This window comes from Electrona antarctica (genome assembly GCF_951216825.1).
Source record: "Electrona antarctica genome assembly, chromosome: 15".
Taxonomy (NCBI): domain Eukaryota; kingdom Metazoa; phylum Chordata; class Actinopteri; order Myctophiformes; family Myctophidae; genus Electrona; species Electrona antarctica.
In genome coordinates this window covers 39859801-39876219 of record NC_136796.1, presented here as the reverse complement: position 1 = coordinate 39876219, position 16419 = coordinate 39859801, and the positions used below count along the sequence as shown (strand labels likewise).

The 16419-nt window shown below is 43.1% G+C and overlaps 1 protein-coding gene across 2 annotated transcripts; it reads right to left on the bottom strand.

The window, feature by feature from the left end:
* Positions 1–2560: 2560 nt before the first annotated feature.
* Positions 2561–16009, bottom strand: LOC306937819 (transcription factor E2F3-like). Of its 2 annotated transcripts, none has more exons than XM_079521791.1 (7): positions 15490–16009; positions 13307–13430; positions 12252–12492; positions 11632–11802; positions 11007–11121; positions 10021–10180; positions 2561–6493 (listed from the first exon to the last, which is right to left on the bottom strand). In XM_079521791.1, exons 1-7 carry the CDS (start codon positions 15745–15747, stop codon positions 6240–6242), a joined length of 1323 nt encoding a protein of 440 aa, XP_079377917.1. In that variant the 5' UTR covers positions 15748–16009; the 3' UTR covers positions 2561–6239. The 2 variants fall into 2 exon arrangements, with proteins under 2 accessions (XP_079377917.1, XP_079377918.1); XM_079521792.1 differs by lacking the exon at positions 15490–16009 and adding an exon at positions 14938–15066.
* Between the last annotated feature and the right edge of the window lie 410 nt (positions 16010–16419).

Below are 16419 nucleotides of genomic sequence, written 5' to 3'. Positions count from 1 at the left end.
TCATAAACCCAAAAATATACCACAGGCAGCCCATTGGCTGCGGGCGCGCCGCGCAAACAGACGCCGCGTCCTCGCCACAGCCAATGAGAGGCAAATAGTAAGTCTCTCCTCTGCGTTCCTACTACTCCTCTCTCTTTTTAACCCGCACTCGTTTCTCCTCTCCCTGCTACTGGTTGCCGTCTCCCTCCCCGCTGCTTCAGCGTAGAACAGATGCTAAAATAACATTCTGGTCGCCGGGAGCGCATGCAGAGGACGAAGTGGTTTGCAGAGAAAGAAGGTTCTACTGCTAGGCAAACTAATCAGCCTTTACACATTGTTTGAGTAGCAACAGCCTCATTTTGTACACGGGCAGCCAATGCACAGGGACCTACTCTCCATCAATTCTTTCCACTTGAGGCTTTTATGTGTTTCCTAGTCCTAATCCAATCCCGGTTCAAGACGGCTATGTCATTAGGTGGTGGGTGACAAGGAAAAGCACTCTAAAAATGAAACTCCATCGATTGATTGATTAGCTGATTGACAGGTAGATTGACTGATCTTTTAACCCAAGTCCTCTTGAGAAAGGCTTACGTCAGACCTCATTCGATATTGACCCGATTCAATATTCACTCGTTTTTTTTGTTCATGTGCAAATCAGTCTTCCTGGCACGGAGGTGAAAAGGGGGAGCGGAGAACAACAACTGAAACAACATACAGTACATGAATCAATAATAGCATCAATCCAGTGACTTTCCATGAACTTAAGTGTGAGCCACTGTTTATGGGGAACTGGGTTAAATGGTCTAGAGTGGGCCTTTTGAGGACCAACACTGCCATCTATGGATCGGTTTTGGACACAGCAGGCTTCTGGCAGATTACATCATCATGTGGAAGGTGGTGATGAGGTCGTTGAGACACTTGTGACAGAGACAAAGAAAGGCAGCAAAGCGAGGCGTCAAAAAGTGCAACATTCACACTGATGGAATTCACGGCTGATTTAAGTAAAAAGCCCGATTCCTAGACTTACAATTGAAATGTGTGAAGGACCGGAGACAAGATTCACCTCATCACGGTTACATTTGGTGCCATAAAAACAAATTGTAGCATGGACAAATCCATTAACCCATTTTGTGCGGGAACCCCTTTTGGTGTTAGCATCGTGTTATGCTTTAGCTATTGAAAAATAGCAGACCTACAAGCTCATAGCGCGCCACCGAGTGGCGCGCTACGAGCTTGTAGGTCTGCTATTTTTGAAAAATCGAAGAACGACCGACATAGAAACAGCTTTTTCAGAAAACTGTCAGGATGTAGAAGACATTTTTAGAATCTGAACTCAGGTCAAAATGGGTTAATGACTAGTTAGTAGTATGCATATAACGAGTAACTTTGATTAGTTACCAATCGCTGAATTTATTTTGCCCTTGGATCTGTGCCATACAGTTCTGTTTGTGTTGGAGATAACGCTTTGGTGGCTTCCAGTGGCTCGGCTCCACTACTACACTATTACAGTAACAAAGCACCTAAAAACAAAACAGACACTTTAATCACTGACAAAAGCACACAACGTTGCATGAAGGCAATTACACCCAGAAAGCTTCCCTAAGCTGCCAGCGGATTTTCTAAGTGAGATCACATACAGTAAACAGGGAGGATTTAAGTAATGTTGTCATCATGAGCCTGGATCAGTCAAGGGGCCGCTAACTAAGTCGTATTGCTGCCTATTCATAACATCTCGTTTAGAATAGATCAGTCATTGCACTGAGGCTATATGCATCTTCCAAGCACAACAGTTTCTTGTTTTCAGTACAAAATAACCCCTATCCTGATACTTTGCATGATCGATGTCCATGGACTAAAATTGAGTTTTGCACATTATAGCTTCCTGAAGACACCAGGTTACTATGAATGCTGTTCTGCCTATCACAACTGAATGATTAATAACAAAGCTTCGAAAAGAGACTCATTTATGAAACTGTAACGTCATACTGTACTTAGGGTTTCCATAAAACACTATCAATTTGAACATAAAAAAGAGACATGGAGCAGACAATTCATTTTACATCCTTTGTAAAACTCCCAATACTTCAGAGCGACCCAATGATTCAACCAGTTTGTGTACCAATATTCACCAGTGTGAGTATGTGGTGCACACTGATGAACCCGCAATGTATTATTAATAATATTGATTGTGTATTGCTGACTGTCTGTCTATTTGTTCTTGCCATGCCCTGCCTTTCCACTGTACTGCTCAAGTAAGCAGAATGCCTTTGAATTTGTGTAAACAACCCTGTCACCACCACTGATTGTCTGGTGTTCTGTAGGATAACAGTGCCATCTAGTGGTGCATTATAGAACGCCACTACAATACATTCTAGTCTTTTCATCATGTACAGATGCCACTCAATGTAATTGGAGCCAGCACACATACTGCATAAAACCTGTGGCCCTTGACCCGCAACGATTCTCGCAATTTACTTCTCAGCCAAGGAACGTTACATGACCTGGCTGACACCAATACAGCGGGGCTATAGAATAGTTAGAACTTTGTAACAAACTCTGTAAAGAAAGTCCAGACTGCTGATGTAAATACAAAGGACAACTTTATATATACACTTCAATTCTTCAGGCTGCTCAACGTTCTCACTCACAATTCAAACATAAGTCATAAAACTTCACACAACAGTGGCATCTGCGTGCATAGCCGTAGTGTTATTTCCAGGCATAGAGGGACAGAGTGATTCCAAATAACACCTTGCTCTCATTGTTGGCCAGTTTAGAAAACCATCTCAACAACAGGGAAGTCAGCATTTTATCGGCAGGGGGATAAAGGTTACATGTTCAAATTAGGTAATCGTACGCCTAAACAAGTAAACAGGCAGAGAAAGCGGTTAGAAAACGCTGTAATATGAACTAAAACTACACAGATTAAAACGCATTATTTATAGGTTTTTCATCAAACCTCTTATCTGTAGTCTAGCCCACTTAGACCTGTTGCAACCTATACGTTGTTATACCTTTCAATGGCTCCGTGTCTGATTAGTTGTTGCTATACATGTAGCAGCATAATTATTTTCAATTTTTGAATAAGAATTTGAAGGTTTACAGAAAACTTTGTTGGGTTTTAGAAGGCGTCAGTGGTTCTCAAACTTTTCCAACCCCTCAAAATAATCCTATTTTGAACTGGGGACCCCCTCCACCCTGACAAGGTCTTGAACTGGGGACCCCCCACCACCCTAACAGGCATTACATTTTGTTTGACTTTGTTTGACAACATGCAAATCAGCTATTTTCAAAATTATTAGAAGTGGCCCCTTACCTTACCCACAGTTTGAGAACCACTGGCCTAGATCATCACAGACCATTGCCAGATTAGTCAAATGGGCGAATTTTAAATGGATACAAAAAAAGAGAGGGTTACAAAGGTAAAACTAAATTAGCTTTCATTGGTTGAGCTTTGTTTGAGTGACGTTTACCGTGTCACCATGTGTCTCTTGCAAGTGAAAAGGCATGCTTTATAACTAAAATAAAACCATACAAATCAAAAAATGTGTCTTTTGCAAGTGAATTACAAATAATAAATATTGTCTCAAAGTCTCAAAATAAACGCGTTAAATCAACTGAGAGCTGGCCAATCCTGCACAACATGAGAAAAGGCACTTTAAAGGAGTACAGATTAGTCCACTCGCACAGCGTTGCAGTCTGAAGCTAAACAATCTCCCCTCCTGATGACTTGATCATGATAGACCGTCAGGTCACGACCTATGTATGCACTTCATTTAGGAGAGAATATCTCAATTCTCAACTGTTCTTGGCTATTATGACCCGCGCAAACAACTTAGGAACTGTGAGTAATTCTCCATCCGGGATGAAATACCCGGAAATGACCACGCCTATTTAAAATAACTGCTATTTAAAACAAGGCTCCATCTTCTAAACCGTTGGAGCTACAATGTTCTGAGGTGCGACAAAATGTTCAGAATACTCGTTTGATACTCGATAGACCATGTGCGATCATCTTGCCATTAAGTTAATGGCAGGGTGGAAACTAGCCGCAATACATTCAAACAGACAAAGTCCTATCTAATTGTATTAAATGACGTCAAACTCACCAACATTGGAGCTGTACAAAAAGCTTGAATTATCCTCTATCTGCAAAGTGTTTGTTTCATAGAAATCCACCGTAGACATGTTATGAGCTACTTTATGTCAAGAAATTCCTTGCAGGTGATTATTAAATCCATTGAGACCTGGAACGCATCCATGTCACGTTAGCGTTTAACCACATTAACCATTAACCCATTTTGGGGCGGGAACCCGTTTGTGTTTTAAACATTGTTATAATTTAGCTATTGAAAAATAGCAGATCTACAAGCTCGTAGCGCGCCACCGAGTGGTGCGCTACGAGCTTGTAGGTCTGCTATTTTTGAAAAATCGTTAAAATGTGCCTCAAATCTTTCCGAAAATTGTCATGATTTAGAAAACTTTTTTTTTTTTAATTTCGACGTCAGGCCTGAATGGGTTAAGTGTTGGAGTTTGGAAGCTTTCAGTAAAGCAACGTCCTGCTGCTTCCTGCATTATGTGCAAATTGAAAACAGGTGGTACGCAGGGCTGTTGGGTGATTATCCAACCAACGCTTCCAAACTCCAACACTTAGGAAACAAAATCACCTGCAGGGAATTTCTTGACATAAAGTAGCTCATAACATGTCTATGTTGGATTTTTATGAAACACTTTCATAATTCAAGCTTTTCGTACAGCTGCAATGTTGGCGAGTTTGACGTAATTTAATATAATTAGATAGGACATTTTTTGATCGTCATGGAAAATTACAAGAGCCCAAATGTCTTGCAAAACAAGTACGGTATGATCCTGGAAAATAAAAAACAAATGATTATGACAGATTAGGTTTTTGGAAGATAATTATTTTCAGGAACTGTTCAGGGTTTTCAGTTGCACAATATGAAAGCTACATTGTGAAATGATATCATTTTATATTTAGTCAGGGCTGCGCAAATGGTTTGTGCACCTGTTGGAACGACATCCAAACGACTTTGTCTGTTTGGATGTATGGGCTGTCAATGGAAAATTGCGGCTAATTTCCACCCTGCCAACAGTTTGACTGCTAATCACGACATTCCCGGCATTTTTGATAAAGACCTACAGGTACTTCCCTGCCGATCACGACATTACCGACTTTTGTTTTCATCGTTTCATTTGCCAATTTTGATCACTTTTAAAACTGACGCTGGTTTCCTAGATGGGAAATTGAGGTTCCATGCATTCCTATTGCAACGGTGTTGCGCTACGGGTCGCTCCGTGTCCCCTTCTTTGTTGTTGATCAGCATTTCTCGACACAACGACAAACGATTGGAATATATTCAGGCGGATTTTCGTGAAACGGACCTACATTAGCACCCGGGTGATTCTTCAAAGCTTAGTGAAATACTCAGCAGTGAAGGTTATTTGACGATTGAAATTCTCTGTGTTAACTTATGGCAAGATGACCACCGTGCGTTTGGTCTATTGAGTATTCAAACAGGAGTATTTGGAACATTTTGAGCAGAAGATAGAGCCATGTTTTAAGTAACGGTTCTTTTTAAAAGGGCGTGGTCATTTTCAGGTATGTTGTCCCGGATAAAGAATTTCTCACAGTTCCTAAATTGTTCGCGGGGGTCATATTAGCCAGGAGATATTCTCTCCAAAAATTAAGTGCATACAAAACTTAGCCAGGTCCTCTACTATGATGCCAAAAAGTCTCTTTCCAACCACTAGAGGGCACCAGCTGCCAGCTGGGATCAATACCATCAGGTCATGCATGAGCATGGTGTCAAAGCAGCTGACTCAGGAAGAGAACAGTTACTTACCCCTTTCAGAAGCCCTTTCAGACATGCTACAGCTTGCGGCAGGCAGTCTAGTAGGGAAAGGGTTTGGGGGTTTGACGGACAAGGCCTGTCAGTGCAAGTCCAAGAGACACGAGAAGAACACAGTCTCTCAATGTTTGTTTTTTTTAGAAAAGAAAAACAATGATGTTCGTTGGGTACCAATCCCAGCTCGCCACAGAGATCCTGCTTTGCAAAAGCAGGAACCGTTTGGTTCCATTTGTACACTCAAAGAGTCATGGGGGTCCGTGGTCTAATACGTACCACACCGGGGGGGTTCCTTGAAATTCAAACGTTTGAGAACCAGCGAACCACCGCGCTACAGAGGGATCTGTAGCGGGGTCTGACCGTCTGACTGAACTGTAGCTCCTGGGCAGACAGTCAAAGCAAAACAGAGGAGAAAAGGTCAGTGATGCCCTCGTCCTTGCCCATGCTAAGGAGGTAATCGGAGCCTGCGTGAGGCGGCGTGAGGGTGACAAATGTCTGTTGGTCACTGGAGTGCGGCCGGATGTGCGTGAGGCAGGTAGGGGCCAGGGGGGAGGAAGAGGCGACGCTAAACGACAGAGGCGAAGATTCCGTCCGTCCAGACAACGGGCTGGAGAAACCGTTATTGCGAGCAGAGTGGTTAGCGCCGTCTGGAAAGACAAAGGGAGGAGGAGAGGTTGATAAAGGACACCAGAAAAAGTGGAAAGATGGGATTGAGAATTGTGTACGAGACAAATATTTCTAACCATTTAATCAAAATGAGCATGTGGGATTGTAAAATGTAATTGATTACGACTACCTAAAGCTGAAATTATACTAGTCCAGTGAGTGTGTACACTCAAAGTATTTGTAGACTTTGAGTTATGTAAGGTGCTTGTTCCTTCCTATGACTTGATCTCTGCCTAGCTCCGACAGTTCCCCCCCCCCCCCACCACCACCACAGACACAGACAGTGTGTAGCCAGCGGCTAGAGATAGATGATTCATCATCCCATAGCTTGCAGGGCTGTAACCATGGCAACAAGAGAGATCTCATAGGCCAATCTCTGGTTATTAGACAAAAACGCTAATAAACACTGAATGGAAAAAAACCCTCAGCTCAATGTTTACTTGTTGATGGGCCCTCTAACAGCACAAGGGTGTTCAAGGGCCTAGGTGCAAAAGTGAAACTATGCAAGTTATGCGAGCGAGTTATAGAAAGGCTAGTTGATCATCTATACATGAAAAGCAGCATTTTGAATTCATATTTTTTATTTCGTTTTTTTGCACTTATAGGTTGACAACTTGACATATGTAGAAAATGTTCCATTTCGCCAAAGGACACAGATTGTTACCAAGGAAGGTTTGTCAAAGCAGGAACGATTTGACCAGTATAGAGGGATGCAGATTTATTTACGAATTACACAGCTACACCATAGCGTAATAGATAGCTAAATACTGGACAGGGAGTTCATGCCAGAAATAATTTATTGCGTGCCAATTAAACTGAAATTATAGGTGTGCGGAAAAACTGGTATGCAGTGATGTAAATAGGTTTTCAATGTAATGGGTCCCGGGATGCACAGGTGGTCATTCAAATGAGTCCCAAAAAAATCTTATGAGTCCCAAAAAAAATCACACCTGTGTGAAGTGAGTGGTGCAACTCCGTGAGGGGGTTCGCGGGGGGGGGGGGGGGGGAGTTCCAGACCCCCAGGAATGCGCCCAGGGGGCCGGGCCGGTTCCGGCGTGCCGTGCCGTGTCCGAAACGGTTGAGAAATGACAGTCCCTCTACTGTACTGTCACTGTAATGTATTGGCACCCCCCAAAAGCATCATATATACAGTTAATACGTGCGTGTGTGTTTGTGTGTGCGTTAGGTTGCGCACAGATGGTGAAAAACAACCATGCTATTTTTGTGCTCATACCCAGACACACACATAGCTCCGTAAGGGAGTGGTTGTACCACTCAAAAATAATAATAGTAGTATTAGCAAGCACAACTCAGTAAGAAATACTAATAGTGGGCAACAGTGGATTTAACATAGCTTAATATACCAACCAAAAGTTGCAGTTGCAATTATTGTACTTAGCCAAAATGCAAATAGCTTTGCCATTGTGGATGTAAAATAATTTATTTGGAAAAGTGGAACTTAGAAGTCACTTGAGTCCCTGTCTACAGGGAAGAATGGCAGCTGCAAAAAAGACAGATTCACAAGCTCTCAACGCACCGCTGACGCGACGCGTTGAGAACCTGCAGATGCGCCCATAGATATATATAATATATATCGCCTGTCTCTGCAGCGCCGTTTACAACGTGTTGAGAGCTTGTAGATCAACGTGAACGAACCCTGACACCAGCGCTGCAAAAACAAACGCGTTGAGAACCCGCAGATGCGCCCATCTCTGCAGCGCCGTTTGCAGCGCGTTGAGAGCTTGTAGATCTATCTGTTTTTGCAGCGCTGGTGTCATGATTCGTTGACGTTACAGGCGGACATGAAGTGAAGTTCAATCAGTGCGTTGAATCAGCAGCAGCAACAAGCTAATAGCCAACACCACCACCACCAGTCTGTTAGCATAGCTTGTTGCTAACGATTTGTCACTCCGTCTTTTTCTTTTCTCTCTTTTATTATTTTTCTCCCCGACTTCACGGGTCGCGCATTGGGTTGTGATGAGACCCGATGTTGCAGCCTGTGTGTGACCGAAAGAGTGCTAGACTTCCACGTAGAACAGTGTGTGACCGAAAGAGTGCTAGACTTCAACGTAGAACAGTGTGTGACCGAGAGAGTGCCATAGTCTTCAGTGCATCCAGGATAAAGTTGCGTCCACAGGATGCAGAGGCTGTTGTTTTATTGCGTCCCATAACTATAAAGTGCGTTTTGGGACGCAAAACGCACCCTATTTACATCACTGCGTATGTTCAATTTGACACTGAGCATTAAGGGCATGTTCTAACTTAACATTTTATAGTGGATCGCAGAATATCTTCCAGGAATCCAGGACAAATACTGTGGGAACCCCTTTTGGTGTTTTAACTAAGCAGTATGTTATACTATAGCTATTGAAAAATAGCAGATCTACAAGCTCATAGCACGCCACCGAGTGGCGTCGGAATAACAAACGTTTTTTTTATTCCGACGTCAGGCCTAAATGGGTTAAACTGGCAAATTACAATGCATTCCACTCTAAGCTATAGATCTATTGATTATAAATTATCCCACAGCCCACTGCCCAAAATATCTCCCGTTCCCATAGTTCTGCAGTGTTCATCACCTGAATGTAAATGTGCAAATCGACAGCTATGCGTGGATGGCCATTGACACTACTTTGTAATACAAGTACCTAGGTGGAGTTTGTTGCTTCTCTTGCCTTGTAATGTAGACAAACGGCCAATTGTCCTGTACACCAAATCGGTTAATAAAACATTTTATCAATAATAAATGAAAAAAGGAATCCCAACTAAACCAATGCAAATTAAGTGCAAATCACAGCAAATTCCGTGCAAAATATATATGCAAACTATCGCAAATGTGTTCTCGTCAGGGAGAGCAAGACCTCCATGCTCACAATGGTCGCATCCATGACTGGTTGTGAGCTTGTATCACAACAGTGTTGCAGACCGTCACTGTTTATGTCTCGCTAGGGAGCACCTCAGTCAACATGGAAGAGGAATTTGAATGAACAGGAACCAGTGCTCCCCCAAAACACCAGGTTTTGGGGAGCGGTTTCGGCGACCCTGAGACCACTTTGGACCGGGTCCTTGGAATTACGCAGAGCCATCTAATAGAAGAGTTACGATATAGAGGGGGCAGAAACCGAGCGCTCGAGCACTGTTCATGCAGCCCTGAACTGAGCCAAGCTGGAGTTGGAAATACATTGTTTTCAACGAGGGCGGCGCAAACAAGAGCTAAGCATGTGTGCAACATGACAACTGTTTTATTAGTATTGTACAGTAACAACTAAAGTCTCTTTAATGTTTGTTGTAAGATTACTACAAAAACATCTAAAATAAAAGGGATTTAAGATCATTAAAGCTGGGCTGTTGCCCGAGTCCAATGCATTTCTGCCTACTTCCGGTCCAGGACTTGTGCCAGTTGGTTGTCCCCATGCTCAATAGAAGTCTATGTAGGAGAGCCGCCATTGGACTGGCCCCATGAAGTGAAAGCTAAGGCTCTGGGAAAACCCAGACACTGCATGCTCACCTGGAGACGACACCTTGAAGGATGAGGCTGTGTCTTTTGTATTTGGAGACGAAGGAGAGAGGCCGTCGTGGAAGCCGCCAGTGTCTAAGGATGTGCAGTCGTCCGAGCAGAGGTACACCTGGATGGGGCCCTGGGTACTCCTCAGGTGGATCTGGAGGCTCTGGAGAGAACAGAGCAGAAGGACACACAGCTGATACCTTGTACACCTGAACAGGGTGTCTACTCTGCACGTACCAGAAAGTTAAAGTTTTAGTCTATTTTAACCCATTCAGGCCTGACGTCGAAATTAAAAAAAAATGTTTTCTAAATCATGACAATTTTCTGAAAGATTTGAGGCACATTTTAACGATTTTTCAAAAATAGCAGACCTACAAGTCGAGTGCCGTGCTATGAGCTTGTAGATCTGCTATTTTTCAATAGCTAAATTATAACATAACGTATGTAACCACCAAAAGGGGTTCCGCTCAAAATGAGTTAAAAGGACAACTTCGCCCAGGTTCAACCTATCTGCATCATTGGTCCTCACTAATGCGCACGATAAAAAGTAAAAAGAAATCTACTCGGTATGTTTCATAGCAGGGCTGTGGACATTTCACTTAAGATCAGAGAGATACTGCATCCACTGCAGAGGCTCAAGTCATTGTATACCATTAACCATAAAGATTGGTTCAAATAAGGTCCGGGTTGCAGCTTTAACCCATTTTGGGCGGGAACCCCTTTTGGTGTTTTAAACATTGTTATAATTTAGCTATTGAAAAATAGCAGATCTGCAAGCTCATAGCGCGCCACTCGGTGGCGCGCTATGAGCTTGCAGATCTGCTATTTTTGAAAAATCGTGAAAATATTTATTTCAGAAAACTGGAGGATTTAAAAGATTCTTTTTTAAATTTTGAGGTCAGGCCTAAATGGGTTAAGCTTTTGAGCACTGTAAAAGAAAGCAAATGACACTGATAACAAAACATCATCATCATAAAATAGCAATGTACCTCGTCTGGAACAAACACCTCCAGTTTGGTCTCAGCAGGGGCTTTGATGACAATCATTGTCTGCTCTTTAAAACAGGGGATCTTTTTGAAGTCTTCATGTGTCATATAGGCAAACGTGAGGGGCACGGTCAAGGAATACCACCACATGAGGGCTTTTAACCACTTAACCCATTAAGCCCTGCTGAGGCCGATTCTACAAATTACTTCTAAATCAGTCTTCTGATTTCAAACACATTCAAGATTTAGATTTTTTCCCCCAAAAAATAGCAGATGTACAAGCTTGCGACACAAATCGACATGCTGTGAAGCTTGTGGGTGCAGTACTTAGTTTAGACAGTTTTTGGTTTAGACTAGTCATTACAACTACAACATGTCAAACCCTCACCCTAAACCTAACCTCCCATGGGGCAGCACACCTAAACCTAACCCATGTCTAACCAATGACTAGTCTAAACTAAGTATGCACCCCAAGCTTGTATGTCTGCTATGGTCTGTCCCTATATATGTATACGCGAGTACAGACAGCTGCAATACTGCCGGGTGACCTAAAGTGGCACTGTTGAGCAGTGTGTCTCCATGCAAAAATATCTACAAGCTTAAAAAGACAAGGAAAAGGAAAGGATATCTCTGAGTGAGTCTGTCCTCGCGCTGCTCCTTGACCTCTCGTGTGCAGCTTTGAATCAGTTCATCAAGTCTCCTCTCCTCGTCGTGGAGCCGCTCGATCTCGCCGCGGAGCAGAGGATCAACGGTCAAGTACGACACTTCCTGGTCACTGTCCACATGCAATTGACAACCCCTGCAGAGTAACACACACACACACACACACACACACACACACACATTGTAGTATACAACCAACAAGCCAAGACCTTTTGGTAGTTTGTCGACACTACTGTGTACTATGTGATGTTCTTGGTAGGAATGTACATAGGAGCACCTGGATGGAACAGACTGAAAAGAGGAGTAGCCAAACTTTGTTCCTGTTGAACATGGAAAAAGGAGGCTGTGGCCTCAGACACAGGGCAATCAGTTTAAACACATTTTCACTCAAAAGGACCAAAATGGAAATACGCTCTTCTAGTCAGAGCTCATGTGTAACTTCATCTTTTTGACATACTGTATGTACAAATATATGTCAATTTATATATGCATTTTTGTCAAAAACATCAATATAATATCGATATATTCCCCAGCCATGGGGCAGCATCATCCATTCAAATGGACACGCAATACAAAACAACTCACATCCATTGCATGTTATTCTTGGCCTGTTTCTTGAGCAGTTCGACCCCTTCCAGGACATTGGTGATGTCGTAGAGGCGTCGCTTGCTGACACTGAGCTCCTGTGAAGCCACGTTGAGGTCCACGGTGCCATTGTGGGACCGGGCCAGCAGCTGCAGGAACCTGTGGGTCATCAGGCCCAAGGAGGTGTCATGTCGCGGTGTCGTAGGCCGACTGACGACTTGAAACGGCCTGGTGTCGTTGCCTGTGTACCGGACAAAAAATGGTTTAGTGAAAAACATGGCATTCTGGTCTGTGTTGTGGGTTTTTTATTTGTATACATGTATGACCCCAACACACTGCACAATATTTGCTTCGATTATGATGTCGGGGAGCTTTTTTTTTTGGCGGTTGCAGACAAAACGCTCAATCTGACGCAAGATCGGGCTTTGATCACCACGGTTTTGCTCACTGTGCGTGAAAGGCTCTGCGAGGAGATCCGGCGGCGATAAAAGCGATTCTGCATTTCTGAATATCTAGCAGGTTTGATATTTGGCTTGGGACAGACAGACAAACAGGGATAACAGAAGTAAAGCTAGCTTACAAATGTGAAATTGTGTTATTGGGGCTAACTTAACCCATTTAGACCCGAGGACGATTCTACAAATACCTTCTAAATCCTGTTTTTAGAAAAACCCATGCATGTTTCTGTCAGTCGTTCTCAAACATTTTCATGTCAAGGACCCCCAAAGATATGTATGTAATTGGCCACTGATCCCCATTTGAAAATATGTAGTTCCAGGGATCCCCAGAAGCAAATATTCGAGTTAAAAAGGTTCGCTCTGAAATAATCTATATTCAAAAATTTGCGCCACATTTTTCAAAAATAGCAGATCTACAAGCTCGTAGCGCGGCACCAAGTGCCGAAGTATAACATAATGCTTAAAACACCAAAAGGGGTTTCCGCCCAGAATGGGTTAAGTGATTAAAGTGCGCTTAAAACCAGGAAAGACAACATATCACAATATAGATATAATTAATATATCAATATATTGCCCATCTCATTACAAAAGACTTACTCTTGGCTTGTTTTCGGCGATGGGCTGTTGTTGTGGGGGATGTTGCAGGCATCTTGGAAATCCCGCCAACATCCGATGGCAAGTCAGCGGGATCATCGGCTTCCAACTCCAGCCTCCTCTTTGCCTGAGAAAGCAACAAAACGAAGGTGAAATGGATTTTCCAGCAGGGAATATAATCATTTAAATGATTAAAACACGTAGCCCCCACTCAATACTGTCATTACTCTTTCACGGGAGTATTCCCTGGTCCCCGCCGGGAGGGTACATTGATTTTATAGCTTCACCCAGCTGGTGGCTGTTCAGATGGCTTTGATGAGTGCATGGCTGTTGGGCCCAAACCACACCAATGATTCGCCATGATGCAACTCCTTGCAACCAAACAGCTGCGAGTAGTTGCATGTAGTTGCTTGCGATCTCCAATGGCAGTTGCAAGGAGTTGTATTGGTGATGGTGTGACATGTCCTTGAAACTGTTTTGTTGCAAGGAGTTGTGACTATTTGCAAATTTTGCATTGGTGTGGTTTGGGCCTTAGGGGTTAAGTGTCTTGCTCATGGACACTTCGATATGTAGAATTTCGAGACAGCCTCTCTAGTCTCTCCCCCATGAGCTACGGTATCAGGTACGGTCGCTCGCCCCTAAACCATCTCGCCCCTCGATTTTTTTCCACCGACCTCACGCCGACCGCCGCGGTTTTGTTTTACTGAGAATAAGGTTAGAAATAAGTTTAGGGTTAGGCATAGTTTTACTGAGGTTAGGAATAAGGTTATGTTTAACCGTTTAAGCATAATTCACTTAGGTTACTTTAGGAATACCAGGCCGTGCAGTTCCACCGACTGTACGCCCAGGGCGAGTTGGTAAAGGGGCGACTCGTCTGGTATTCTCAGCTACAGCCGCTGGTATGTATCCAAACACTTGCCATGAAAACTAGTTTGAGAACATTAAGTGTCAAGTGTGTAGGCTTTGTTAAACTTTAGGCCATTTCCATTATTTTAATGTTCAGGTCTGGAAGCTGGATGAGAAAAGACTTAACACGTTATAATGTCACATATTAACTCAATATCAAACATGTGAAGGCTGTTGCGTTTTATTGATTGAATGCATGCGTTCAAATGCATGTTTTGTTACACATGTACTGCAACTGCACCTACTTTTCCCAGTCAAGTTAGGATCAGTTTCCTTGCATGGGCATCTTATTACTATGCAATCATTCAGTTAAAATGTCATTTAGTTTTGCATGATCTACCTATGTGTTATGATTGATAGGTAGCCATTTTGCTACACTGTACACATCCTCACTGTCTGTTAGTGTTGATGTATCCATTTGTACTAGTGGGTACAAATGCAACCTTCCACTAGACTAGACACTAGGGTGGTGTGTCATTTCACATTGTACACAATTAACTGTACACAGTGCACTGGTGAGGATTAACGGACGCTGTAAACCTGGGATAGCAAAATAAGCTTGCCTTGCAGAGCTCCCAGTGTGCTTAATGGGAACAGCAAACCCCGTCCCCTCCCCCTCTTTGAGACGGTTAGCTTGACGTTAGCTTCTCTGGCAGCAAAATAAATGTGCATTATTATTGCGATCTATGCATATTACCGTTTGTCCCGTGTATTAAAGCCCGTCTTACCACAGAGTTCTTGAGATGGCTCATCACCAACAGCTGCTTAGGTTATAATAACTAAAGTGAACGAAAGTTTAAGCTCCGAGTCCCGACCCCGAGTTGTACAAGATGATCTGAACTCAAGTGGGACTGCCGAACAGAACAGCCCGATCTGAAGACTAGCTTTAGCTACTTGCCCAGGCCAGGTAGCCCCGACAAATAATCACAAGCTCGATTATGACACTTTCATGCCCTGGCTGTCAGAATGACAACACGAAGCTAAAATCGATCAGAGACGCCGGGGCGGGTTGCTCTAGAAACTGAACAATACAGCAATTTAACCAGCTTTTGTCCATCTACCATCATTAGTTAGGTATAATAGATTGTAGATTAACAAGGTGACATTTTAAATATATAAACTAACTACCGGAGTTTAGCTAGATCCATTATTAATAGTGCCAATTATTATTATTTCCTTTAGTCTTTTAATCATGCATTGCCATCGGTCACCGAGCATTCATATTTCGCTTAATCTGATTCATAATAAATGAATTACAGTGCTGAAGTTGAATCTGTTACCTGGGTTTGTCCGAGCTCAGCTGTCTGCCCTGTTCTGTTTGTTGGCGCTCCGATGGGGGTCGCGCTCCGGTTGTCCATTGGCTCGGGTAACAAGACGAACAGGGTCGGATCTGGGCCTGGGGTCGATACATTGGTCACATATCCACCAGCGCCGGGGTGGTACTCGGAAAAAGCCGAGACAAATAATTTATTGGTAGTAAAGCCCTGAGCCCCCGCAGGGAGGACTCTCTCTGGGACCGTGGCAGCTCCCCTTCTCATCTTATCCGAATGTCCCGTTTAGCCCTCTGCAATTTAGCTTTTCCAGTAAATTCACCTTGGTTTGGAGCAAAAATAATTACTTTTATCAGGAGTTTAACATCTTACGAGTCGCTTCAGATGCTATTATCAACTGTAGATTATCCAAATAAGGAAGATGCAATGGATTTTGTTGGGCCGCGAGCTCCTTAGATCAGCCGAAAAATGGTTCCAGGAAGCTTACTGCTGGACGCGCGGGGCGCCCTCCCGCGAAACTCAGATTTCGCGGAATATTTTTTAAATCAGATTTGCATATCAGTTGGTATTGGTCAGCGACGCAGCCGGATAAAGGTTGACGTCAGACGTAACTGCTACCAGCCAATGACAGGACTCGCTCAGTAACACTCCTCTTTCCCACAATGCATGATGCTAGATTGTTTTTTATTACAATATTGTTGTTGTAGATAACTTACCTCGCATCACCAGGCTTTCCACACTCTGTCACTGTACTGTCATGAAAGGTGCTATTCTACACAAAATGTTATTAGTATCAGTACTACTAGACAAAAAAACATCAGTTCTTGTAAATTTAATTTATTATGGACACAGGACGCCGCAAACATCTATCATCCATTAATTAACAAAAGGCAATAACTACAGGTAACCCATTTGTTGTCCCATTCAATATATAATAAA

Excerpts from the sequence above, each read along its gene's own strand:
- LOC306937819 (XM_079521791.1), bottom strand. The coding sequence starts at position 15,747 with ATGAGAAGGGGAGCTGCCACGGTCCCAGAGAGAGTCCTCCCTGCGGGG. Across the intron at positions 12,493-13,306 it reads TCGCCGAAAACAAGCCAAGA|GCAACGACACCAGGCCGTTT; the intron begins GTAAGTCTTTTG and ends TCCGGTACACAG. Across the intron at positions 11,122-11,631 it reads GAGGACAGACTCACTCAGAG|GTTTGCCTATATGACACATG; the intron begins ATATCCTTTCCT and ends CGTGCCCCTCAC.